Source organism: Equus caballus, chromosome 7 (genome assembly GCF_041296265.1).
Source record: "Equus caballus isolate H_3958 breed thoroughbred chromosome 7, TB-T2T, whole genome shotgun sequence".
Classification (NCBI taxonomy): Eukaryota; Metazoa; Chordata; class Mammalia; order Perissodactyla; family Equidae; genus Equus; species Equus caballus.
The window spans coordinates 37,933,936-37,958,905 of NC_091690.1; the positions used below are offsets into that span (position 1 = coordinate 37,933,936).

A 24,970-nucleotide genomic window follows, 5' to 3' on the forward strand; every position below is an offset into this window, starting at 1 on the left:
ACCAGTCCAGCCCCGAGTCTGTGTCCTAAATGACGATACCAACCTGATTATAGTTCTGAACCTTCCTCCCCGTATGCCAAGCAAATATTTTCTAAAGGATCTGTAAGTGTATGTAAAAGAGTGTAGTTATCTTTCTGTGTTCAAGGGGCGTATTTCTCCAGTAGTTTAGCTCTTAAATGAACAGGGACCTCTGAAGACCCTTTTCAAACTGAATTTGTTGAATCCAGCTACCTACTGGATGATGTAGTGATGATGGTGTGGGTCCTCAGTGGGAGCCCAAGAAAGGCCTTCTGCTAAAGAACAGACAGAAGGAAAGGAGGCCTGGGGGCTGGACAGCTCCATCCCCTCACCTATAAAATGAAGGTACCCTCTCTGACCCACCTCCCAGGGTTATCTTCAGGGCCACACTAAATGGGAGCTAAAGCAACAGAATACGAAGCACGAAGTAAGGTATTCCTGAAAGATACCTGCATGATAGACACAAATGGGGCATGTTTACCATCTCTCCACATGGCTTCGCCACCCCTGAGCACTGGCTGTCTGCAGCATGGGGCTTCCCTCCAAGGTCAGCGAGTTCTACAACTCAAGTGAACCCTTGGCGTGAATCTCGTCCAGACCCTGGTCTCTAAACCATGAACTCGGCCATGAACAAGATGTTCCTTTTTTTACCGATCTTTTAAAATTGATTTTCAATGAAATAATAACACCATTACATTCTTATGAAAAATTCAAATAGAGGTAAAGTTAGAGCCCCTTGCCTCACACTTCCCATCCTAGAAGTGACCATTGAGGTTCCTAAGATAGATCATTTGAACAATAGATCACCTTTTCCCACAGGAAACTCTCTTTTAGGCTGAGTTCCAGTTACTTTTGCTGTACTGTTAATTGTGCGGTTTTTTATGGATGGTTTCCTTTCTATCCAACTGCAGATGGTCACTTGAGGCTTTTTATGATCCATAATATTGCGGACTTGGCAATCAGGAGCAGAATTGCTTAGTAAAAATTTGTGTGGAAATAACTCATTATCTTTATGGACATGAATAGCCATCAATAGTTCCCTGAGCTGAAGACTCCCATATCAGCACCACAGAACTTCAGAGCTGGGAGGGATACGTGTAGCCAGGTTCTACCATTGTGCTTTTCATCTTAGTCTTAACAAGTCATGTCAACATTTTACCCAAAACTGTCCTTGTGGTTGTACCATTTTTAGAGAATGTGTTCGTGGAGGAGCAAATACTCTCCATGCTACCCTCCTCTTCCCCACCCTTCTGTCTTAGGTGCCATCTTGTCTCACTCCTCATTTTACAGAAGGGAAACTCAGAGAAGTAATCCTTGCTTAAGACCTCAGAGCTAGTCATGGTGGAGCAGACACAGCTCTGGATCTCCTGTTCCGGTGCTCTTTCTACTCTCGCTACATCTTCGGCATGTGCTTCTTGCTAATATCCACTAAGATAATACCTTGCTAATATCATACTAAGAAAACAATGCATTGAAATATAGGGCCGCCAAGGCTCTGCCTTTCTTCTATTACTCACATGCTGCAAAGCTCAGAGCCCCCCGCTACCCCAATTCAGCCACTGCCACCAAGCTTTCCAAACGCTTCCAGGTGGGATACCCAGGTTCAAGCCCATTCTTATTTCTGGGTATCTCCCAGCTGAGCCTCTGCATGGGATAGAACAAGCAGAACCCAGCTTTATGGGCAGCAAATCTGGCTTTTACTCCTGGCACCCCCACTTCAAGCTGTGTGACATTGGACAAATTACATAGCCTAACTCAGGCTCGGTTTCTTCACTTGTAAACCATCTGTCCTACCTTAGAAGGTAATCTTGAGGACTAGATAATGCAATGCCTAAAAGCACTTTGGAACAGAAAATGCTATAGGCAGATTGTCATTGTTATCAATGTTTGGCTCATCCTCTTATGTCCAGGACTGAGAATATCTCCTCCATTAATGTCAGAACAAAGAAGTTGAACAAAACAAAGACCCAGGGTTGCATCTCTGCTCTGGAGTCCCGTGTGTCACAGTATCTATGTTGGGCTTTCCAGTGTGTAGACCGAAACAAAACAAAACAAAAAAGAAGAAGAAAAAGCAGCAGCAAATCCTGCTTGGTTTTGCATTTTCCCTTCTGTTTTCTGATTAGAGCTTCTACAGCCTGTGAGTGCAGAGAGAACCTCAAAAGATTGTGTTCGCTGCGGATAAGCACCAAACCCGATCTTTATCAGCACTTATCTCCTGCAAACTCACTCTCTGGAGGCTTCAAAGACGGGGGAGATCTCTCAGCCTGGTTCTGAGGAGAGGCAAGCTCCTGCAGGGCTTCAGCTGCAGGTGTGGCCCAAGAGCCCTTGCTCCATCCTTCGGAATATGGCTCTCTTGTTCCTCCCTGTGCAAAAGAAGGAAGCAGAAGGTTTACCCAATATTTGGGGATGGGTAGTGGGTAGAGGGAGCAGCAGAAGAAAAGGAGTATTTTGAAACAAGCCCAGAAAGGCTGAGAAAGGAGGTACAGTAGGGGAAGGGAAGACAGACAACCCACCTACCTACTGCACACCGCCCCCCCGCCGACCTCCACCCATCCCAGTCCCCAATCTGCCAAACAAGCCCATGGCACCTTCAAAAGATGTTTTCACTCCCTTCATCTGCTCCCAGCTCACCTTCCCCTACCTCCTTTGGGTGTGCCCACTACTCTCTATTAGATTGTTGGCAGAGTGGGACAGTGGGAGGGAGTGTGGTGGGAGGGAGAGAGGGGGAGCCGGCATTTTATTAGGCTGTTGAATTTGATTTATTAGGGGGGAAAAATCCTTCGCTTGCTTGCCACACAGGTTATTCTCAAAGTGAAAACTCTATTTTACTTTGAAAAAAAAAACCGGTGAAAGTGCCTAGAGTCATGAATGGAGCTCTTTGTTACCTTCCAGATCGACAAGACAGACTGTTTGGTTCATGTCTGTGCACTAGCAAAGAGTGCGGGGGCCTGGGAGACAGATGTGGCCTTAATTGCATGGAAATATTAGAAGATCGTTAAGCCATTTTGACAGGATTTTCCTCTGGCTGCAGGAGCAAAGGGCCACGTCTGAGCTGCATCAGGTCTGGCCAGACCCTCTGGCTGGGCCTCTTGTCCCCACGTGTGAGGGATACACGGGCCTTGAGTCATATGCGCTGATATTAGAAGGAAATAGATGCCTCCTTGCCATCAACTTCTGTGCATGTCTGTGCTCCATAAGTGCAGAGAGTAATCTCCCCAGAAACCCTCTGACCCAGAGTGAGGGTTGGAAGAGAAGGTGTGTATTGAAATAAGTATTGGAAAATGTGTCTGCATACAACATGGAGGGAAAGTGATCAGATTATCTCCAGACTGAAAGGGGGTGCTCCATAAAGCTCTCGAGGGATCCACATAGGCCTGAAAGAATAAACCTGTTATCACAACAAATTACGGCATCTAAGACAACATCTTTTCCATCTATTCACTTTTCCCCTTGGATCTACATTTGGTGCTTACAGGAGTATGGCCCACTAGGAGTCCTGAAATTAAGTCCGAGAAATCCTTGAACAATGTTGGGTTGTGAAAGACCAAGGCCCCATCAATGTGGTTCACTGGGGTTCTCCTCGGCTGGCTGACAGGGTTCCACTGTCTTTTACCCCCTCCTCTGCCCTCCTTGCCTCAGTTAGTTTTCTGTGTGCTTAGAGAATGCAAATTTTTTAACCTTAGCCTAAATTAAAAATAATTAGGAAGATTAGTCTGCTGGGAGGGAAGGGGAAACCCCTCTAAAACTACAGGTGGGTAATCCCTTTGGGTTATAAGAGTAAGCGTTTTAGACCAATTCTTATCAGTTAGATGATACCATCAAACGTTGACAGCTGGGGCCTGGAGTGGGCTAGTATTGTATAGTCCTCTCTTCAGAGGGGTAAGGGAATCTGAAGCGTCCTAATGGTCATGGCCACTTCTTAGCCACTTCTTAGAGTTGGGCTGGTAGGTGATTGCTTAGACGATGTTTGGGCCACTGCCTGGGAGGGATCGGGACAAGGTGAACAGAATGGGAGGTGGAGAGAGGGAGAAAATGTGCAGCAGCAAAGATCCTGTTTTCATGCAAATGTTGTTGTTAACCCAGAGGGAAAAAGGGAAGGGCTACCAGGCGGAGTTGGCACGCCAGAGCCAGCAGGCTGTGCGTGCGAGTCAGAGTTGCTCCTCTTCTGAGGGCTGGATGTTTGAAAAGCACCGGTGACGTGTTACAGGGCCAAGAACGCACAATCTGTGAGCTCTGGTTTGAACTGCTGTCACCCTGCCCACTCAGACCTGGGCTCTGGGGCCTGAGCAAGCAGTTTGAGTTCCAGGCAGTCAGGATACGGGGCATCTTACTGCAGGATCTTACTGCTGCTTTTCCAGACCCCTCAAGGCTCAGGAGTGTTTTAGGACCTGCAGTGGGAGCCACAAGGTTTTACTGAATAGAGACAGTGCCCTTGCAAATCCCATAGGAATCAGCCTTCGAGAGTGGTGGTGGTGGTGAGCCGATGCCCCTTTTCCCTGCTGTTTGCTCTTTGGAGAATGGGATGAAATGTTTACCTGAGGTCCTAGCTGGCTATTTATGACCAGGAAAGTCCCTCGCAGTACATTTGTTGACAGTCAATGAAGTGTTGACGCCCTGCCCCTCAGCCACATTCCTGCTCAGTTCACTGCCTTCCCCCCTCGTCTGAAATCCCCCTGCCTTGGCAGTTGGTTGTGCCATCTCTCTTTACTTCACGTCCTGCCACCTCCTCATGAGGCAATAGGTCAGCTGCTTTATTGCTTTAGGAGATGCTACACTGGGTGGCTGGGGAAGCCATCGCCTCAGATTGTTTCATGAGCTCACAATAATATTAACAATGCAATGTCTTACACTTTCCAGAGTTCTTTTGCAGACCTTGTTCTCATTTCATTTAATCCTCACAATGTACCGTAACTCCCAACGTATTGAATTCAGGCTCTTCCTCCCTTCCCCCCTCTCCTTCCATTACCTTCCAGCCTGCGAGCAGAAGCCCTGATTACACAGCAGATCTGGAGCTGCTGCTGGCTTATCTGGGAGGTGCCCTCCTATTCACAATCCGCAAATGCCATTAAAACTCTGTAGGGTCATTTTTCCATTGACATATTCCTGACTTTTGTCACAGTGCCTTGTACATAGCACATGTCCAATAAATATTGTTAAATGAATGAATGCATCAATGAATGGATGCTTGTTCTGTGACAAATATGTTTCATGATCTCATAATGAGACAGGGCAGGTTAAAGAAATCCAAAGTGACCTTTGCATGGTTTGAGTAGCACGTAGTCTTGCCATCAAGCACAAGTGTCTAGAACTCATACTGGTCAGTATGGTCACCACTAGTAACGTGGCTGTTTAAGTTTAAATTAGCTAAAATTAAATTTGAAAAATTGAGTTCTTTAGTCACACTAGCTACATTTCAAACACTCAATAGCCACACGTGGCTAGTGGCTTCTGCATTGCACAGTGCAGATTTGAGAACATTTCCTATCACAGAAATTTCTGTTGGACAGCAGTAGTCTAGAGAACCAAATTAAAGAGTTCAATTTCTTTCCATGTAAAAGAATAATAGGTTTAGATAAACTTTTGTTTCTTAATTCTGATTTTATTATAAGACAATGTTGAAGAGAATGCTTTTGTTATTCTTTTCCAGAGTCCTCAACACTTTTTAAAAATCATGCAGGCTGTTAGACCTGAAACCTTTCCTGGTTCAGGATTAGAAGAAGCAAGGTGACCACAAGGTTCCCCCAGGGGCAAACTGCTCCCCACAGTTTCCCGAGAAGGGTAGAGTTGGGAAGCTTGACATCATCGACTTGGGCCTTCTCATGAAAATCACCAAGCCCATAATGAACCCTGGAGGTGCCAATCATGCAGAGACCCAAACAGAAGCAGCAGTACAAGAACTTGACAACCTTTCACAGTGGATCCTGAAGGAAAGGGAACTAAGCAGGAAAAAGGAGCTGACAAGCTTTTTGATGAGGTTTTTGGATATCTCCTCAAGACATCCCACCTGGGAGACTAGTTTCCCATTTCCCATGAGTTTTTGGAATGTCAAGGATTAAGCCTCACTGCCACCATGGCACATGTCCTTGAGACAGACAGACAGGCGTGGCTCCCACTGGGCAAAGCTGGTACTTCCAGAAGCTTCCAAGAGTAGAACACTAAGTACCCTTTTTAGAGTAACTAAATCAGTCCCAAGTCCCTAGGAACTGTCGGTGCGTTTCAGCTGGGTTTTCTGTTCAAATAGTTTTACTGAGATTGACAAAGAAAATATCTCCATGTAATCCCACTGAGGTGTTTTCATTGGAAGGCCATGGCAGGACTTGTTCACAAAGTATCTGCTTTTCCTATAGATGAATGCCGAGAGACAGGAGGCTCAGTGCCAGACTGCCTAGGTTTGGCATTCAAGTCAAACAAGGATGAAGGCCAATCCAGTGGGCGACTGCTTTGAGGGTGGCTGCCAACCGAAAGACCAGCTGTGTACCGGAGATGGAGTTTGAGCGCCAAGATGAGCCGATGCTTGGCTTCTTGTGTATAGACCAGGCTGTCCTTGGTTCCCCTTACTTCTTCCTGGAAGGCAGAGCAAGGATGACAACTGATGGGCCTTAGGCACACTGAGATATCCGCGCTTACTCACAGATAGGGCAACCATGTAATGCATGCTCCAAACCGGGATAATGTTAAGAGTGAAAGGAGGCACAATTAAGCATTTTCTAGAACAATAGGCATAAACTGGGACTGTCACAGGGAAATGGGGCTGTAGGATCACTCCACTAACAGATTTTAGGATTGAAGCACTGGAAGGGATCTTGCAGGTCATCTTGTTCAGTCCTTTTATGTTATAGGTAAAGACACAGGCCTAGAGAAATGAAGTGCTTTTCTTATATTAGAACTTGTGAATTATAGTAAGAAGATTAAACTCAGAGAGGGCTTACCATGTGACAGACATGAGTTAGAATACTATTATTATCACTATTTTACTGAAAAGGAAACTATGGCACAGAGAGATTAAAGAACTTGCCTAAGGTCACAGAACAAATGAGTGGTAAACACCAAATTCAGATCCTGGCAGTCTGACTCCAGGAGCAACATCTCAGTGGTGACGACACTCTGAGAGCAGGGACATAGTGGAGGGCTCTTCACAAATGGTCACTCAGTCCTCACACTAACCCTTTGAAGTAGGTTCCGTCGTTGTGCCCATTTTACGGATGAGAGAACCAAGGCGCTCCGTTAGGAAGTGTTAATAATGTCTACAGCAAACCACAAAGAAAATCCATCCTTGAGGGATTTATGATCCAGTTGGAGAGACAGAACATAAACCTATGAAAAACTACAATACAAGGCGGGAGTCAAATAAAAATAAAAGCAAGGTGACAAGGCAGTCTAGAATAAAGTGCCGGATCCGTGGGGGAGATAGAAAGTGCTACAGACTTTAGCAGAATGAGAGGTGACTGTGGTGGGCTGAAGGGGGCAGGGAACCTCCCCCGAGGAGGTGATGGAACTTGAGGTGTTCTGGAAGGTGCCCTTCCACCCATCTCCGGCCCCACCTCTTCCAGGACGCCTTCCTCTGCCCTATATACCCTTTGCCGAGCCTGATGCCAGACACGTAGTAGGTCCTCCATAAGAGTCTGGTGAATAAATGAGATTTGATGTGGCAGAGGAGATGAGAAAGGCAGTTCTATGCAGAGACAACTTGACAGAGCAAAGGGAAAGCAAAGCTGATTTTCACATAGGTATTTGCAGACACCCAAAGAGCAATCAAGAAAAGTGTATTAAATAGATGTCTAAAGGTTAAGAGTGCTGGTGAGAAAGCGGTGGGAGGTCTCATATGACAAGAAGAGAAACTATTTAAAAAAAAGCATTAACATGCAGGAGAAGGAGTAAGAGAGAGAGAGGGAATGGGAGCAGGATGCAGGAATAAGTGAAGAAGGCAGAAGGGAAAAATGAACCAAGGGTGCAAAAGGAATGGAGGAGCAGAATAAAATAAGCACAACAGTTAGGCAGAGATGGGGCTGGCTACTGAGCCAGCCCAGAAAATGGCTGGCACCCACCTCCTTCCATTACTCTGATCCTCAAAATTTTTGCCACCTGTCACTGTAACAATATGGTAACCATATGCCCTGGGGCCACAAAAGAACTAAACACCTTGGATAGAATGGTTCATCCAGATGTGAAAGTTGGAAATCCTGCACACTCAGGACTAGATGGGCATGAGGTCACCAAGTGTTGCACCTCAGGATGAATCATGGAAAGGAAACAGCCATTAAGAACCAGGAAATATGTTCAGGGGCTCCTCTTTCCCCAGTGCCCTGTGAGGAAATGAAATAAAATGGAGTTTCATGCTATGCTTTGTCTGTCCATCGAGTTGAAATGGCATTCTCCCTGGCTGGTGCCAGTCGGGGCTCAGACATTTCCCGATTTGTGCACATGAGATGGGACACCTGCTGTTGAGGCTGGTTTTGCTTTCGTCCTCCTGCCAGGGAGCTCCTTGGGTATAGGCGGAAAGAAGAGAGCAAAGGGCACCCCTGTGTGCATGTTTCCTCGTGGGCTTCCTGTTATTTTGAGGGCACTGGTTGCCGTGGAAACTGTCACATGAGGATATTGTCGGATAAGATCATAGCTTCTAGGAATAGGACCTCAAGTGGTTGTTGAGGGGGAGCCGTCAGTGGCTTCGTTTTTAAATTTGAACAAGAAATAGTCACTGGGTGTGTCTGGTTAAAAAAAAATGGACAAGGGGCCGGCTCCGTGGCCCAGTGGTTAAGTTCGCGCACTCCACTGCAGTGGCCCAGGGTTCAGATCCTGGGTGCAGACATGGCACCTCTCGTCAGGCCACGTTGAGGCGGCGTCCCACATCCCACAACTAGAAGGACCTGCAACTAAGATATACAGCTATGTACAGGCGGGGTTTGGGGCGATAAAGCAGAAAAAAAAAAAAAAAGATTGGCAGCAGTTGTTAGCCCAGGTGCCAATCTTTAAAAAAAAAAAATGGACAATCCTTAATGGGGTGCAAGGCTTAATGGAAGTTGCTCATAGCTGAGAGATACAACAGGAAGTCTGGCTGTTGGTAGAGGCACTGGCGGAGGAGGGAGCGTCTGTGTTTCCGTCATGCTCTGGGTTTTTTATCCATTAAAACAGTTATTGCACATCTACCAGGTGCCAGGAACTGTGCAAGCAACTGGGGATGAAAACAATGAAGAAGATTGACGTGGTTCTTCTCTTTGGGGTGCCTCTCGCAGCAGAACTCATCTTTGAGGAAAATGGATGGGAACGTTCCCATGACCTCAGGAGTCAAAGAAGTACCTAAGGGCACAGGCCACCTACACTTCCTCCTCTCTCCAAGGCCTACAAAAAATTGCAGAAGGTGTCATCTCCACCCCTGGTGGACAGTGTCTGCCCCCTGGGGGATTCCATTGTTTCAGATCTGAACTGCTTCACTCCCCCACTTCCCTTGGTCACTCAGAGTCCTCTCTTGTCACCATAGACCAGTTGAGATCCTCTTGGTCCAGCTATGAGGCCAGACCCATAAAGACCAAGCCCCAAAGGAAATTCTTAGAGCCCCTACTCTCAAGCAATCAGAAAGCACAGGAACTTTATCCTGGCTCCCAGGCTGTTCCATCTGTCACCCCTGCAGTGGGTGACATACAGACTCTATGAGGAAACACTGCAGCCACTCCCCATGGAGGATGATTCTTCTAAGTTTTCCACTCTCTGTAGTCAGGGCAGTGTGGCCATTCATCATCGTCAAAGAGGATTAAACATTCAGTAGAAGACAGTTAAAATTTTCCAGGAGCCAAGAGGTTAGATAATTTGCCCAAAGTCACACAGCCAATAAAACTCAGCATTGCCCCAGCTGGTAGCCAGTGCGTTTTATTGGAACAGATTTCAAAACAGCACCCTATCGAGTGAAGAGAGCGATGAAGTGGTTTGCTTCCTTTGCCCTTCACCTTTTGACCCCTTCTGCTGCACTCATGGACCCTCTGTGGGAAAGAGGCTGCTCCCAGCGCATATCTTCAGTGATGTGCCACCACCTCTGCCGTCAGAAAACTGCTCTCCAGGTCAGGGAAATCACTCCAATATATAACCACCCATATGGCATGGGTGCCAGGGCACCAACTCCTTCTCTTGGAGCAGGGTCCCAGAGGACCTGCTGTGCCAATCATTGACCCTTTACTTTTCCCCAGGCCAAGAAGAGAAAGGAGGGTCTCAGAGAAGGAGCAATCCAGCCACCCATATGGGAGTACTCCAGTATTTTTGATAACTGGTACAGCCACCCCGATGAAATCAGGCAGAATACAGTCCCAATGCAAGTGATGAGCAGTGAAATAAATAGCAAACTGCTTCTGCTGGAGTATCTGGGTGACCTTCCAGGACGGGACCTTCCCCATGGCATCTGTGGTTTTGTTTTGATGGCTGACAGTTTCCATATCACCTTTCACACCAGCGAGGGCTTTATTTAACTCTTCCAGCCCTCAGAACCGGCTGAAGAATATGGGCTTGATTTCACAGAAGAGAACATGGATGCTTCCTAACCATAGCGAGCGAGCCTCAGCATCCCATCCTCATTCTGCCCTGTCCCTTCGGGCACAGATTGTTAAATGTAACGAATCCTACACAGTAGATCATTGTTGACCGTTTTGCTATCCCCACTGTCATTGGGGGAAAAGCATCTTGAAGTGTGGTTAGACCCATTGTAAAGAAACAGAAGTAAAGCATCCTGTAAAATTTTCCCTTCTTGGGGCTCCAACTAACCTTCCTTCCTCCTTCCTATTAGTTTCCGTATTTGGCACTTTTTTCTTTTCAGCAGTAAAATCATTTTCTGTGGGAGGAGAATTTAACTTTGATCTGTAGAGATGCCCTTTAAATGTGGTTATGGTCAAAAAAGTGACTGTGAAAACTCAAAGTCAACAGGCAAAGGCAAATACTCCCGGGAGACCTGGAGAAGCATCTAACGGAGAGCAAGATGAACAGAGCTGCAGCGCTGGATTCTGTCACATGGCATGCCTTTAGAGAACTGAGACCCTCTTCTCTGAACTCATTTAGGCTCAGCCCCTTAATTTATTAAACTCCATTAAATAAAGTAATGTCATCTGCAGAGGACTCCAATTCCCTCTTCTGGGAACTTGGCTGGCTGCCTTTCTCCGGGTCATCCATGGCAGAAGCCCCCTCCCCAGTAAGTGAAGATGAACTGACAGGGAGTGGGAGAGGGCACTGGGGAGAGAGATAAATTTCAATCAGATACTTTAGAAATCAGCTGAGAGTTCTGAGTTTCCATGACAGACCTGACCATGTGGCACAGCTTAGGACTAGAGTTAGCAAACCGGAAACAGTTTGGGGGACGGGCATAAGCTTTGCCTCGGGCCACCAGCTTGGAGATTCTCTAGGGGAGGGGCCTAAGGCAAGTACGGAGCCTCTTTAAGCCTCAGTTTCCTTTTCAATAATATGAAGATCCTAACTCACATCTTAAAAATGCTATACGAGGTAATGGTTATAAAAGTTCCTTGTAAGCTTCATGTTATCAAATAATACTTGTTCAATTTGTTGTAGTTTTTAAAAATGGTCCTTGCTTGGTTTTCTTTGTTTGTTTTCTGGTTGCTTGTCTGGCGGCCATTCCACTGTGTGGTGATCAGAGGAGTGAGGCCTTCCCGCTGAGATCGACTCCCCCTCACTGTGTGAACCTGGAGAGGTTATGCTTTGTGCCTCAGCTTCCCCATCTAGGCAGTGGGGAGGCCGGTTCCTTCCAACCAGTGCCAGTACCCACAGTGGAAAGGATACTCAGACAGTTGTGCTCTAGCTCCTTTGAATATGGGGTCTCTTGTTGCTGATCGAAGTGTCAGGAGAAGGTGCGGTGGCGGAACGTAAGATGTTCCACTATGGCTACATAAGAAATTACCCCAAAATCTAGTGGCGTAAAACAACCAATATGCTCATGAGTTCTGTCAACCTTTATCTGAAGGTTTGTCACTCTCAGTCTGGCAGTTGGTGCTGGCTGGTGGCCGGTGGCCTCAGTTCCTCTCTGCATGGGTCTCTCCATTTGGCTTCTCTGCTTGAGCCAATTTGGGCTTCCTCCCAGAATGCTGACTGTTTCCAGGGACTAGTGGCCCAAGAGAGAATAAGAAGCAGGTGGAAGTCATGATTCCTTTTATCACCTAGCCTTGGAAGTCATGCAAGTTCACTCCTGCCACCTTCCATTTGTTGAGGCAGTCATACAGTCCCATCTAGGTTTGAGGGGAAGGGAAATAGGGGATGCCTCTTGATAGGGAGCAGCAAAGACTGGAATCTTGCTTCGGCCGTTTGGGGCAAAGACAACCTGCCAGACACGAACCAGGCAGCTCCACACTGTGCTCTGTGCTGAGGCACTTTCAGGGACTATTTGGTGACCGATGGATGTTTTCCACCTCCTGCCTTATCCAACTTTTCAAAGAATTTACCTTCTCTTCCCTTTTACCACCTGCCCTCAGTAGGATGGAAATAATGAGCAAGAATTGGGCACTTGGCTGGCAATCAGAGAAGAGGGAGAAGCAAAAGGCTTGAACTAACCAACAGTAGCCACCCTTTCTTGACATTTCAGATGTGACTGTGGTGAGAGCCCCCTCCCTGCCCCCAGCATTCCCACTGCTGCAAAGCCTGCTGGTTTCCAAAAGCAGAGGAGACAGAGGGCTTTGCTCCCTAGAGTCTTGTCTGCATTTTGTATGCTCTCTGTCTGGCAAGAGAAGGGACTCATGTCATTATGCAAAGAATGTAATAAAAAGCCAGGGCTAGGGTGCTCCCTGCAGTGACCCAGAGATTAGCTTTCCAGAGTCCTGGTCTGGGAGTCAAGTGGACCCACTGCGCAGGGGCAGCAGCCGGGAACTTGGTGTGGTTGCTTTTGGCCTCCCTTTTACTCGCCTGCAGCAAAGCTCATCAGCCAGAAACCTGTCCTTCCAAGATTCAGGGCAGCACAGGGGTAAGGAAGGGGATAGAAACGAAGTGGAATTAGCGCTTCTCTGGCTCCATGTCTTGGATCATTCTCTCTGCTAGACATAAAAACTCAGCCTAATTGTGAGGAGGAGCAAAGGCAAAGGGTCTCCCCTCGGCGATGGCGTCTGGGGCTTCTCCCCCTCGAACTCCATTTGGCTCATAATAAGGATCCTTCCTGCACACTGGACAGTGGCAGAACTGTCTTTCCTGTATTCCTGAATAGAATGAGGACGTCCTCAGGGCACCCTCTTCAGCCTTTTCTTGCTCCTCTGGAGGCGTTTCCATCTCTGCTTCAGCTAAGCTGTTTGGAGATGCAATTCTTCGCTCATCATTAATATCAGCCAGGCCATCATGTGGCAATGCTCTGACCACATCCCCCTATCATTCAACAGACGTGCACGTGGAAAATAACATTTGACTTAATCTATGGAAAATAAATGTTGGAAGATACATCTGCTAATATTAAAAAAGAAAGAAAGAAAAAATATATATGACAAATTCCAAAATAAGTGAAGTATTTTTAATTAATGAATTCACAGACATACACATGGCATTCTTTTGATACTACGTGCATGATGTATGAACAGCAATATGAGTAGGTGCTAGCCACATGATATTTTGATTATCTCTCCTCCTCTCATCTGCACGGTTATTTAACAGAGCCTTATCTATGCCACCTAGAGGCCCGAAGTCAGAAGCCAGAAAGATGGAGAGGACTGAGGCTGCAGTGGAACACTGTCGTGGTTTGAAAAGGAAGAGTGGAAACACAGATTAGCAAAGTAGCCTTTGTTCTCTAGAAGCCCAGGGAATTCACATTTCAAAATCTAACTATTACCTCCAAGCCTGCTAATTTTGAACCTTAGGCAACCTTGGTTACTTTTAGGTAACCAACACAGGGAAGAAGGAAGTATCTTTCTGGCTTTATCTGCCCCCTACCCGCATCTCCAACTCAAAGGTTCCTGCACCATCTCTCACCTTTGGGCTTCTTTTAAAACTTTTTTAAAAAATTTGGGTATTTAATATGTCCGAGGAACTTTAGGCACTTGATTTAGGTCCTTCACTTGGATTATGTCACCAGGTGAGGGACTGTCGCTATCCCCTTTCTTCAGATGAGGAAACAAAGTGCACAGAGTACAGATAAATTGCACTAGATGATGCCCTAATGAGCAACCGATGGAGCTTGGATTGGAGCTCAGATCTCTCTGACTCCAAAGATGGTGCTCAAAGTTACCATAAACCCAAGAGTTACCCTCATTTATAGTTCAATTGGGAGGTGAATTGTGGTGGGGAAGCACCAGGCAGCGGGCCTGGATTTGAATCCCAGATCATACTCATTTGCTGTGTGACCTGAGCAAGCTATTTCACTTCTCTGAATATCTGTTTTCTCATCTGAATAAATAGGGGTGATAATAGTACATCCCTCATAGAATTGCTGGGAGGATTAATTTAGATTACTCATGTAAACAGTGTTTGCCCTTAATAATTGCTTTGATAATTGCCTGCTACTTTGATCTATTTTCTATAATGAGAACACTGGATATTTTAAATGATGTGTTAAAGGCACCTTATCCAAATTGGGCAAGAAGGAGAGTCTCATACCCACACAAGTGCCTCATTAGCTGTGTTCCTCTGCTGGCCCCCTGGACCAGCAGGGGATCAAGGGAAGGAAGGCTGACATAGTTTGGTCAGCATTTTTACAAGCAAATATGGCCATCCACTTAGCTCGACCTCAAACTGCCACTCCAAGTAGTTGTCCTTGCCTGAGCTCTCTGGTAAACAGGTCAAGTGGAGTACTCATGTGCCAGGACCTCATGCCTCCCTCTGAGTCTAGGACTCAGTGGCTGAGGGCCCAGAGCATCCTGAATTACAGGCCTAGCCTTTCCAAGATTCAGCAGAGCAGAGGAAGAGAGCTTCTCAGAATCCAATTACTAAGCCAACTCAGGGCTTCCTCTCACAGTGACAGTCACTAGGGCAAGGAGTAACCCCAGACCTGAACACCACACAGGACTAGGGAGCCCACACCTTCTGTCTTTCCTACTGTGAAGTCAAGTTTTACGTAGCACATGCTAAAACAACCTGGACTCAACAAGTCTTTAAAAGAACAACTTACCTTCTCCGAATGCAAAGATCAGTGTAGCGTCCAAAGTCAATAGAAGCGAAATCATTGAAAACTGAAGGAATTTAGTCACTCTGAGAATAGTTAGTGAATTTTTATGCTGTTCTTTCTATATCCAGTCTATCAACCCAAAGTGAAATACTTAATTCCTCAGTGAAAAGTTCTTGAACACCAACAATGTACTCATTCCTGTATAGAGCTTTAAGTACAAGTCAGAGTTTTATGTTTAAACTTTAAAAAGTTTGAAGAATTTAAGTAAAATTAAACAGCTTTATAAGACATATAAAATAACAATAGTACACATGAAACAAGCTACACAGTATGTAATTGAAATGCCTATCAGCTCAACAGCTGCTCCCCTGCTAAACACAGCAGCTTGGTGCCTACACCCTTATCATGTGAGTCCCCAGCGGTGACATGATGCTCTCACACAGGTCTGTCAGCTGCAGTGCCCCGGAGCCATGCTCCACATTTGCCTTTTCCTGCCCTAGGCATGTCTCTCCTCATTGTGCCTGCTGCCCACACAACAGTCTGGAGAAGGGTCCCACTGCCACTGCCCATCAAAAAGATGCCATGTACTTGCCAAAGGTGTGGTCTTGGGATGCTCCCAAAGCTTTCCGCCTGGAATGGCAGAAGGGGTGCTATTTCCTTGCAGAGGCAGTGAGCCCATTCTCCCTAACTCTAATTTTTTACCAGGGTCCCAAATCAGCTTGTTTGGGGCCTAGTCTCCCCAAATCTATTATTCCTACTTGGTGACCCTCATCTCCCTTCCCTCGTCCATATTAGCTTTTCTAATTCAGTCCAGCAGGGCAGAGAGGAAATCCTTTTCCTTTATCTCTTCTCTCTTCCCAGCCTCCCCCCACCACCAATTCTTTTCTCCATACTGTTATAGAAAAACAAATCCCTTTGCCTATCGATGATTGCAAACAGAAAAGAGTGTGTATGTGTGCACGCGCACATGTGCATGTGTGTGTGTGTACCTACGCAGTATTCTCACCAGGCTTTAGAAACTCCAATAAGTCAGAGGGCATTATCAGGGAAGGTTTCACGGAGTAAGGAGAATCCCCTTTACCTTACAAAATGGGAAGGTGGACGTGCGTCCAGGTGAAAGGGTACAGGAAGGATGCTTCCAGCAAGGACTACAGCCTCTCCGACACAAAGCGTATGTGAGTAGGGCTCGTTCCGAGGATCCTTGGAAGGAGCTGCAGTAGGGGAAGTCAGGAAATGTAAGGATGGACAGCTGGGGCCAATGGGAGTTCTTGGTAAACAAGCAGATGAGACTAGATTTGCTGTGGTTGCTATCAAGCGAGCTGGAGGAGGGATTCGAGCAGAGGTTGTGACAGGATGGCAATGGTGTTTACAACTTTCAAGGGAGCTCGATCTGACCAGGGAATGTGCAAGGTGGACTGAATGAGGGAAGAGTGTGGAGGTATGGAGCCATAGAGGAAAGAGTCTGAAAGAGAAATGCAGTGGGAAGGCTCGTGCCGGGCCCCCTGCACAGACTGGATCAACAGGCGGAGCTAGAGGTCTTCTGGAGTAAATCAGGTTCTCTCCTCCTGTGATGTTGCCTCTTGACTGAAGTTCCCTTTGACTGTGGCCTATATTCTAAAGGAAACTTCTATTCCAAAATGAGTTCAAACAAGTTTTGTACCCTTTACCCCATCTACACTTTGTCCTGTAAATTATTTTTTCTCATTTCCTTAAGAAGTCTCTCCACAATCTGCTTCTAGAAACCCTGCGGGGTTCTTATCTGTCTCTGTTGCAACCTGTTGCTTTGAACCTTGGTTTTGCCATCTGCTAGACCCCCTGGACTTGGCAATCCTGCCTTCTCTTGCTTCCTAGACTACCCTCTTTGGGGATAATGATGGTAGGGATCTTTTGCCCTTCACCAGAGCACTGCTATCCTCTGCCCTGTCCCCCAGGCCTCCTTGCCTCAGTTAGTCTGTCATCTTCTCCCCTAGCCTAGAGGAAGGGGGATGGAAGAAATTCTTTAATTGGAAACATCAAGATTTGTGCACAATCAAGCAAGCTATGTAAGCAACGCTTCATAGCCAAAGATAATACCCGATTCCTTAAATGTAGTCTCTTTTTGTAGCAGAACTGATGAATGTTCTTTATCTTTATCAACAAAGGGGCATTTATGGGTCCTAAGTGGTAATACATCTCTGCTCCAAGTGTAGAACCCCAGGAATTTCATGGCCTCAGACTCAGCCCCCTGGAAGATACAACGTCATACTTTTCAACTTGGAACCATAATACTGTGTGCCTGGATGACAGTTCAAAACTGGTTGGGGATGTGGAGCCAGGGCTGATCCCTAACTGAAATGGGGAATGGATATAATAACCTAAAGACAAATGGTTCCAAGAAGCACAGCTTTTCTTTGAGCGTGACACAAGGTCAGCAGGTGAAAAATGAAGAAGGATCCAGCAGATTTTAGGTCTGAATCAAAGGACACCCACTTGGCTGAGAGATGTGAGCCTTTCAATATTGTGCAGGCAGCTGAGCTCTGAAACTGCCATCTCTGGCCATATCTATACTATACATAAGCCTTCTGGTGCAGGAGCAGACTTCCTGGAGTATGTTCCAGTAATGCCTCCCTGATCCCAGCCGGAAATAGCCCCAGAAGAGCCTTTTTCTTTGAAGTGTGGCTGTCCTCCTGCTGGGGTTAAGAATGGCCCTGGGAGAAAGGGTGACAGTTAGCTGGTGGAGCAGATTATAATTTTACAGCTATAGAGAGGGCTTAAGTAAAGCTGGTGTATTAGGGCCAGAACAAAATACCACAGGCTGGGTGGCTTAAGCAACAGAAATTTCTTTTCTCACAGTTCTGGAGGCTGGAAGTCTAAGATCAGGGAGCCAGCAGGTCCTGATGCCTCTCCCTGGCCTGCAGGTGGCTGTCCTCTCGCTGCCTCTCCCGTGGTTTTCCCTCTGTGCATTCACATCCCTGGTGTCTCTCTCTGTGTCCAAATATCTTCCTCTTATTAGGACATGAGTCACAGGGGATTGAGGCCCACCCTAGGGGCCTCATTTCAACTTAATCACCTCCTTAAAGGCCTTATCTCTGAAAACAGTCAGATTCTGAGGTTCTGGGGTTATGGCTTCAACATATGAACTCTAAGGGAACAATTTAGCCCCTAGCAGGTGGCCTAAGAGAACCTTTACTTGAACACTAGCAATCATCGTAGCTAATAGTATTGGGTGTCACTCTGTGCCAGAGACTGTTCTAAGCATGTTCCATGTATTAGTCCTTCTCCTCTGCACAATTATAGATTGTATAATTATAGGTTCTATAGATTATAAATTAATTCTAGATTACTACCTTCTTTTCTGAAAAGTGGTCAACTTAATTTGGTGTAATTACGTGATATGGTAAACATCACGCTCCAGTCTGTGACCTGGGGTCCCTGTGATTGATGTGACTGGGAATAATGGGGAATCTTGTCATGCTCTGGTTGGTAGAAGATCTCTGGAAAGCGCAAGGCTTCCATCTCAACCTGTGATCCCCACAAGCTAAACCTGGTCAGGGGATGGGCAAGCATGAGCGAGGAGACAACAATCTCTTTCACAGGGTCTTCCCCTGACTCCCCCTACCACATAGCCGAGATTCCGCCACCATTCTTAGGCAGCCTAAATCATCAGATTTAAGACTGGAAACTGTCATTTCAAGGAGTCAGGCAAGAAAGCATGAGCACTCTGTCTGGGGGAGACAGGAGGCCCTCCTCCGAATGGTGGATGTATAAGATGCAACAGCCCCTCCTCGAGAACCCCTAAGCAATTGCTGCGCATGTCTTACAAGCTGGACACCTGTACCGAATCTTCTCATTTAAGCCACCTATCAACTCTGAAAGAGCAATTCTTGCTCCTGTTTACAGATAAGGAAACCGAAATTAGAGGGGGCCACAGCCCTGGGCCCCACCCTTCCCTTGTGTGACCTTGAGTTAGATCTCACCCTGTCTGGGTGGGTCTCACTGGCCTCACCTATAAAATAAATGCTGTCTTGAATCCCCTCAAGCCTGACTGCTGCACGCAGCTCGTGAGAGGCAGTGCTGCTTCTGCCTGAAAGAGCCCGCCGCTCAAGCAGCGCCCCAACACTAGTGTGCACGCTGCGTCAACACCCTTCTTAGCCTCCTGCTCCCCACCCTCCCTTCTGGGGGTCGCAGCCTACAGACCCGTCAAATGAACACACTCCCGTAGGTCCCCCATCCGCACTCCACTCCCTCCTCACTGAGGGTAACCTGCAAAGAACCCATCAAGTTTGCATAAGGGTAAGGGTGTGAGTCTATCAGCAGTCCGGACAAGCTGCCTGGAGCAGCCCTGGGCCACCCTGCCAGCTCAGAGCGAGAGTGCCACTTGTCTGAGTGACGAAGAGTGACACTGGGCTTTCTGTCTCCTTCTCTGGTCCTGCAGGAGGCTCTGTCGGTGGTGAGCGACGACCAGTCCCTCTTCGACTCCGCATACGGAGCAGCGGCCCATCTCCCCAAGGCCGACATGACCGCCTCAGGGAGTCCTGACTACGGCCAGCCCCACAAAATCAACCCCCTCCCACCGCAGCAGGAGTGGATTAGTCAGCCGGTGAGGGTCAACGTCAAGCGCGAGTACGACCACATGAATGGGTCCAGGTAAGCCCGCCAGGCCTGTGCGGCTCTGAGGCTCCGGGGCTGTGGAGGCTCAGCTGCTTGCTCCCTGGGTGACGAGCCTGACAGAGCTGACCTAAGTGGCGGCACTTAGGGTGTCTGCAGCAGACGGGGCTCTGGTGCTTGACCAGGGAGCCTGAATCAGTCCAGAGAGAGATGAGGCAAGAAAGGACTACAACACCAAGGGCTGGGACAGTGCAGGGGTGGGAAGCCCACTGGCTCTGGGCCCCAGTGCAGCCCTCAGAGGCCAGGTTAGAGTCAGGCCTATGATGCTAGGCACGTACTTATGGAATACCTATTTTGTGTCAGGCCCAGGTACAGCCTCTCTTGGGGATAACTCAGCCATAAGATGCCCTTCCCTGTCCTGAAGTACTTGACCTCTCTGGGTGGGCCTCAGCAGAGCAAGAGGACTGAGTCACTCAGAGAGTGAAAGTCCAGAAGTGACGACAAAGGTGAATGCCTCTAAAGGCTCACGGTGAGGGAGGACACTTCGCTCTGGGAAAATGTGTTTGAAGTTGGTGGTGGCCAGGGCAGGTAAGCTTTGTTTGTAGAAATGGAGGGAGGAGAGACAAGTCACCGAGGCAGGAGGAGCAGGCCTGGTGCACACGGAGCCCAGGTTCTGGTCCCGGCTCTGCCAAAGGCAAGTATTCTTCCCCTCTGAGCACCAGCCTCCTCTGCTCCTCCCTCGGGCTGGAGTATGACTTCTCCACAGGCCTGTCAGGAGGGTTAACTCTGCTGCTGCAGGGAAGGACCCAGGACAGTGCCGAGGACTCAGAAAGAGCTCGATATCGCGAGAGTGATCCTCATGAACACAGGTTTGAAGGAGAGAGGACATTGGTCTCATTTATGAGATATCAAGTAATCCAATGGGCCTACAGCACAGGGAGAGAGGAATGGAAAGTGAGAGTGGGCCCTGAATGGCAGGCTAAGAAAATATGGAATTTATTCCACCTGCAGACACCAACTTTAAGCATAGACATGACATTTAACATCATTAGAGCTGTGATTTAAGACTAGAGAGCTGACAATCACTGTATACAGAGGGCAGGGAGGGGAGAATCAGAAAGGAAAGTTAGGAAGTTAATGAAATATCCCAGATAAGAAATTATAAAGTTCTGAACTAGAAGGATGGTAATGATTATGGAAATAAAAAGGAGTAGATCCTTGAGGGGCATATGCAAGGGCTAATTGACAGGGCTTAGGTGAATAAACATTGAAGTGTGACGGGGGAGGGTACGTGAGAGGAAAATATCAAAGATGACTGAAGCTTGGATGTTTCCAAGAAGGATGGTGCCATTCGCAACCACAAAGAGGTGGGGAGAGGAAATGCTTTGAGAAGAGATGTCAATGTTCCCTGAGATTCGTTGTGAGCAATCAGTAGAATATCCAGATAAAAACGTCTACCAGGCTTTGGAAACCGAAGCTCAGATAATAGTGTGGGGCTGGAATTTAGGTTTGGACATCATCTCCAAAGAGTTTGAACTGTGAAAGTGGATGAGGTCACTAAGGAAACAAGTCTGAGAGAGAAGAGAGAAGGGAGTGAGCGGGCGGCTGGAAGGAGACTCCTCCAGACAGCCCTGGTGTCAGACCTGCCCGTGGGAACACCCAGCCCTACCACATTTCAATCCCTCTAACCAAAACCAGGGCTGGGCTTCCAGCCACCTTCCCAGAATCTAGGATTTCAGGAAGGCTTAGAGGTTCTGAGCCAGGAGCCCCTCAAATGAGTTTCTCTCCACATAAATAATAAGGATGAGGAGTTCCTCACAGTATAGGTAGGACATAGCTTGTCAAACATCTTTCCATATTATCTTCTCATTTGCTCCCCACTATTGTTCCACGAGATAGATACTGTAATTGCATTTTGATGTATAAAGGCAAATTGGGCTTTGCCGGGGTGCGTGACTTGTCTAAGGATTTAGAGGAAGCAAACCTCACACCAGAGCCCAGGCTTTCTGATTCCTGGCCAAGTGGGCCACCTTTCCGACCCCTCCCTCTCTGCCTGTGTGTTGTGCTTCTGCGTTCATCCTCACATTTCAGCCAACACCCGCCCGACAGCGAGGAGGGCTATTCAGCAATGCCTCCCAAACCAGCCTGACCCAAAGTCTCTTCTTTAGACAGCAGCTAGAGTCATCCTTTCGAAATATTTAACTGTCTTCCTCCAAATCTTTCAATGGCTTGTGACAAAATCCAGAGCGCTTAGCATGGCCCCCCATCCCTCTGACCCCCCTTTACCCCCCCATCTCACTCCTTCCCTCCACACCAGCCACACAAGACTCTAGCTGCACCTGGACCCCAAGCAGTCTCCTGCCTTGGAGTCTCTCCCCTTGTGTTCCTTCTTTCTGGAACATTCCTAATCTATCTAGTCACACGGCTCTGTCCCTCATTTGTTTCCAGTCTCTGCCCGAATTTCACCTTCTCAGAGGCCTTCCCTGACCACCAATCTAAAACGGCACCCCGTCAGTCTTTCTCTCGCCTTGAGTCTTCCTCTCAGCTCTCCTCACGTCTCTCACTGAAATGTGGGCAGGGCTTTATTTTGTCTACTGAGCAGCGCCTGGCACATGAGAGGTGCTCAATAAATTGTTGTTAAAGGAATCCGTGAATGAATGTGTGGCTAACCGGACTCAAGGTGAAGATGCTTATTCAAAGCCCTGTAGGTCAGTAGTGTGTCAGCCAGGACAGAGACTGCGGTCTCCTGACCGCACCTCGGATGCAGCCTGTGTTTGTGCTCAGCAAGGCTGTGTTTGTGAGCCGACTGCTCCCTCCACACTACCAGGGAAGCCTCAAGCACTCCAAGACCTAATCCTGGGCGAAGAGGGTCTCCCAAGGAAATAAATTTTCAGAACTACTTGCCAGCTCGTCCCTGGCTCTGGTCACAACAGAAGCCAGCTTGAGGAGAGCTGTGTGAACACCCAGGGAGCAGACACGATAGTTACCTGGCTCTGGTTGCACAAAGCAGCCCCTGCTTCTGATTTGCCTGTCTTGACCCAGACCACAGGCAGACGACAAAGTGGGTTCCGAAAAACTGAGGGATTCTCGCCCCTACTCTGGGGAAATGAAGAAGATACAGTGGACTCTCAGAGCTGCTCAGGTTAGGTACCACCATTGGGGGTACTCTCTAAGTGCTCACAAGTAAGCTGGACTGGTGGGTAGCAGGGAGCAAGGATTTTCAGAAAAATATCTTTGCTTAGGATGGAACCATGTCAGGTCCTATTATGTGATCATGCAAAAAGAAATGACATGATGAAATGGATGCCAGGCTATTTAAATCTCTCATCCTCAACACTGTGCTTCTTGTATTCCCTGAGAATTACTGCAAATGGTATTTTCTTTTTTTTTTTTACATTTTTGGTGAGGAAGTTTGGCCCTGAGCTAAGATCTGCTGCCAATATTCCTCTTTTTTTTTTTCTCCCCAAAACCCCAGTACATAGTTGTATATCCTAGTGGTAAGTCATCCTGGTTCTCTATGTGGGACGTCGCCATAGCACGGCTTGATGAGCGGTACATAAGTCCACACCCAGGATCCGAACTAGTGAATCTGGGGCTGCCGAAGTGCAGCTTGTGAACTTAACCACTCGGCCACAGGACCAGCCCTGGCATTTTCTTTCTTATGTATGATTTGATGGCTTTCAGAGGGCTGATTTACCATAATGCAAAAGATAGTTCCCAACTTCAGATGAGAAAACCAAAGCAGAGTATACGATTTGGGGTCTTTCAGCTCGTGGACTGTCCAATGCAGTAGCCACTAGCCACATGTTGCTTTTGAGCACCTGCAAGGTGGCTAATCCAAAATTGACATGTAGTCTAAATGTAAAACACACACTGGATTTAAAAGACTTAGTATGGAAAAAAGGTAAAATATCTCATTAATTGTTTTTTATATTGATTATGTTGAAATGATAATCTTTTGGCTGTATTGAGTTAATATATTTTAATATATTATTAAAATTCATTTCACCTGGTTTTTCTATTTTAAAAATGTGGCTACTAGAAAATTGAAAATTATATATGTGGCTCACATTCTACTTCGATTGGACAGCTCTGGGCCAGAGTGTTTTAGAACATCCTGTGATTCACAGTAAATTCTCTCCACGTTCTTTGACATTTTGGGTTTCTGAGTTATTTCTTAATGCTTATTGGAGACCCCATAGATATTTGTGTCTCTGGAGGAGGTATTCTGTGTACCTAAAGCGACAATGCCTTTCTTGCTGTTTATTCTGGCAGCAAGTCACTTGGACAAGGGGCACAGGGTCAAGTGGAGAGACTGAGGTCTGAGGAGCTCAGAGAAAGTCTAGCTTGCCCTTGTTGTGGGAGGTTTGCTCTCTTTCTCCACATCTTCCTGTTGTGGCTGAGCCCGTTAGGATGAGTTGTTCCTGAAACAGCATGGCCCATAGGTTTTGTGTTGGATGTAGACTTCAGCAACTTAATCCAAGATGTGGTCTGCAAATAACTCTCAGCTGCATCCTGTGTCAACCACAGGGACTGGGGATTGGGGAAACGTCCCATGAAGGAAGAATATCGGTTTATGGAGGGGAAATGTAAGGACTTGCTTGCCTTGTATGCCCGGACCTGAGTCCAGTGTCAGTCTGCCCCGACACTTCCTAGACTGGCTGAAGAATTTGGATGCCTGTATTAGACACCTGGAGACTTCACATTCACATACAGGGAGATCAGCCTCACGTGCTCTGCAGCTTCTGCCTCTCTGACTGCACAGCGCAGCGCCTTTCTAAGGGCCTTCCTAAGATTCCGAGCCCTGCAGTATGAAGCACATCACACATAACCCAGGGGGGAAGCCGTACTCAGGATTCCGGAGAAGCTATGAGCATCTACTACGTATGGAGACGAAAATAGCTATTGGGTTAGGGTGATGGATTTATTGTGGGTGTTTTCTTTTCTTGAAATTTGCTTTTAACTTATTGCATTTCCTTTTCAAAAGCAAAAAAGTCATATGCACACATCTAAGTATGGATCCCACAGAAATCCTAAAGACAATACAGACTGCTTAATTTTTCTACAATGTACACTTTACGTGGAAGACACACGTGATAGGTCCTAATGCAGCCAGGTGGCTCGGGCAGCCCCTGAGCCTTCACAGTGGCTGTGTGAACCTTGGGTATCCACTGACAGTCAGTCAGCCTGGGCTGCGGCTGTGTGGATCCAGCTGATGTCCCCTGACTTAAGTAGCTCTGAGTTGAAAGGGAAGGCAGAGAAGATGTCTGTATAGTCTAAAGGGATAATCTTTTTTGGAGGTCTTTG

At 47.1% G+C, this 24,970-nt stretch overlaps 1 protein-coding gene across 6 annotated transcripts in view; it reads left to right on the forward strand.

The window, feature by feature from the left end:
• Positions 1-24,970, forward strand: part of FLI1 (Fli-1 proto-oncogene, ETS transcription factor) — a 120,608-nt gene that overhangs the window by 50,103 nt on the left and 45,535 nt on the right. For 5 of the 6 annotated variants that reach the window (XM_070272944.1, XM_070272946.1, XM_070272945.1 and 2 more), the window contains one exon: positions 19,491-19,702. The exons of the other annotated variant lie outside the window; for it this stretch is intronic. In XM_070272944.1, coding sequence (XP_070129045.1) covers positions 19,491-19,702 — 212 coding nt within the window. The remainder of the gene's footprint in view (positions 1-19,490; positions 19,703-24,970) is intronic. 6 annotated transcript variants of the gene reach the window in all.